The 2,500-nt window shown below is 44.1% G+C and overlaps 1 protein-coding gene across 1 annotated transcript in view; it reads right to left on the bottom strand.

The window, feature by feature from the left end:
* The window catches only part of LOC134181824 (complement receptor type 1-like), a 12,042-nt gene that overhangs the window by 6,948 nt on the left and 2,594 nt on the right, over positions 1–2,500 (bottom strand). The window contains exons 4-6 of the mRNA XM_062649095.1: positions 1,053–1,235; positions 554–757; positions 303–482 (exon numbers count right to left, since the gene is read on the bottom strand). Of these exons, the coding sequence (XP_062505079.1) occupies positions 303–482; positions 554–757; positions 1,053–1,235 (567 nt within the window). The remainder of the gene's footprint in view (positions 1–302; positions 483–553; positions 758–1,052; positions 1,236–2,500) is intronic.

Raw genomic sequence — 2,500 nt, 5'->3', positions numbered from 1 at the left:
TAAGTATATAGATATCAACAGTTTATTTGTTATTGTGCCAATACAGCACAGTTTTCCTATAGAAATTAGAAACAAATAAATAAATAAATATTTATTTATTTTTTTATCAATTTATTTCCTTATTCATTTATTTATTTATTTACTTATTTATTTATTATTAATGTATTATTTATTTATTTATTTATTATTTATTTCTTTATCATTTATTTATTTATTTAGTCAGTCCGATTATGTCAAAACATCCGAGCATCAAAAAATTTATTTGTTCCGGCCTAAACATGTGACACTCAAAAGTAGCATACGGTGACAGCGAGGTGTTTCATTCGACCAATTTCCGTCTTGCTTACAGAGCACATGATTATGAACGGTACTCAACTGATAACCAACGTGACAAACGTAAACAGCAATGCTATTGATATCAATCAAGTAGGGACAGATAATTTTCCCATTTCTTGGTGAATTTGGACACTCACAGAGTGATACTGTATAAAGAAAGAAATGCATGCCACAGCCCAGAACGACAAAAATATAAGAATTTGTGTTGTCCACTTACTGTCTTTACTACAGAATGTGAGTGCTGCACTCCACTGTGGCTTGAATAGTCTGTCTTGCATGACACACTGTGCTACATTTCCTTGCGATGCGATCGCTGAGAATCCGGGTAAGCAGTGTAGGGTGACAACGCTTCCCAGCATATTTCCATTGGTTGAAGACAACCAGCCGTTAGATGGCACAGGCAATTGACTGCAACTCGGTACTGAGAATGTAAACATTTGAAATTTAGGAAACACGCACGCACACACGCACACATGCAGGCACACACACACACACACACACACACACACCACACACACACACACATGCATGCACACACACACACACACACACACACACACACACACACACACACACACACACACACACACACACACACACATGCATGCACACACACACACACACACACACACACACACACACACACACACACACACACACACACACACACACACACACACACACACACACACACTGCAGTCGAGGAGACATCGTACCTTCACACTGAGGCAACATTCCATTCCATGTGCCGTTACGACATGTGAACATTCGCTCTTGACCACAAAACCCCGGCTTACAAGACGCAATCAATCGACTGCCACATACAAACTCCGTATTGAACCATTTTTCAAGGAATTTTACAGTCGCAGTGTCCGGAGGACGTCGACATGGCAAACATTCTAAATATCGAAGTAACTATTAGTAGATATTACACTTAGACCTCTCTAATCCAGGCAGCATGGGATATGGGACACACGGCTCTGGGACCCAGAAATGTCCAGAAATAGAGATAGCTAACGCACGTTATATCCTTGGAATCCCAGACCATTGATTTGGTGCTGTCATACTAGGTCTGCATACAGTAATACTAGATGCAGGACCGTAGAGACTGCCCGGGCTGCCCGGTCCGTGGCCCTGGAAGTTTTAGAATTTGCACTTTCGTCTGTCGACGATTTCTTAGAACTTCCGGTTAGGCATTGGTAATTAATTAAATAATATTAATTTATTATTTGCGTCTGGTTCACTAAAATTACATCACGGTTGCGTTTACAGATCGGGCAGCTTCCCTTCACATCTTATAGGGGAATGCAAGCTTCACGGAAGTAACTCGGATTAACGGTTTGGAAACTGTTAACGCACGTTACCACAAGTAATGATAGTGGCGCATCCGGGCTGTATTCCCCACTGAGTCTGGACTGAGGCTAGTACAGTGCACACTTTGTATGGAGTTTTACGGGTCGGTTAAAGGTAGTTGGATTCACTTATTCGGCGCGGCCGCTGCAAGTGCAAGAAGGCGCACACGGTTGGCACCAAATGTCGACGCGCAGGCGCATAGCTTACCTTGGTTTACGCGCGAGTTCCATGTCGGTTGCTACCCCCCCCCCCTCTCTCTCTCTCTCTCTCTCTCTCTTCCGCCCGGTTGCCGGTGCTCTAATTTCTCGTCATGTCAACTCTCTGTGAATATGGTCTTTGACTCTTCCACGTGAACGTGGAGTTGGCCCTGTTGTGTCGGGGTTGGTCTAGGTGGCCCGGATGACCGAGTACCGACCTCCCGCGCAGCTTGGGAATCCGAGCCGGACTCCACCCACTCTACATGGCCACGCTTTCCTGGGCAGGCGGGCCGTCACGAAACGGAAAGGTAACAAGAGAGAAGGTCCAGGTAAGAAGTTTGTTAGGAATAACAAGAATTCGAACTACATTGTAATGTACATGCGTTCTTTGTATTACAGTTACATACGCGTTCTCCTACGCACTGACATGTGATAGTCAAGTGAGGCTTGAGAACTGAGTGTCTATATGGGGAGTTTCTTGCAAAGTGCTTACCCTTGGAGTCCCAATACCTGATACGCGCTGGAAAAGTGTAGGGAGGTATCTAAAGTCCATTCAAACAATAGGTGCAGTGTGGGAAATTACCAGATCTTGGTATCCCGGGCACTTACAAACA

The sequence above is a fragment of the Corticium candelabrum genome, chromosome 1 (genome assembly GCF_963422355.1).
Source record: "Corticium candelabrum chromosome 1, ooCorCand1.1, whole genome shotgun sequence".
Lineage (NCBI taxonomy): Eukaryota > Metazoa > Porifera > Homoscleromorpha > Homosclerophorida > Plakinidae > Corticium > Corticium candelabrum.
The sequence above is the reverse complement of the archived record's forward strand: the minus strand, read 5'-3'. Positions and strand labels throughout refer to the sequence as shown.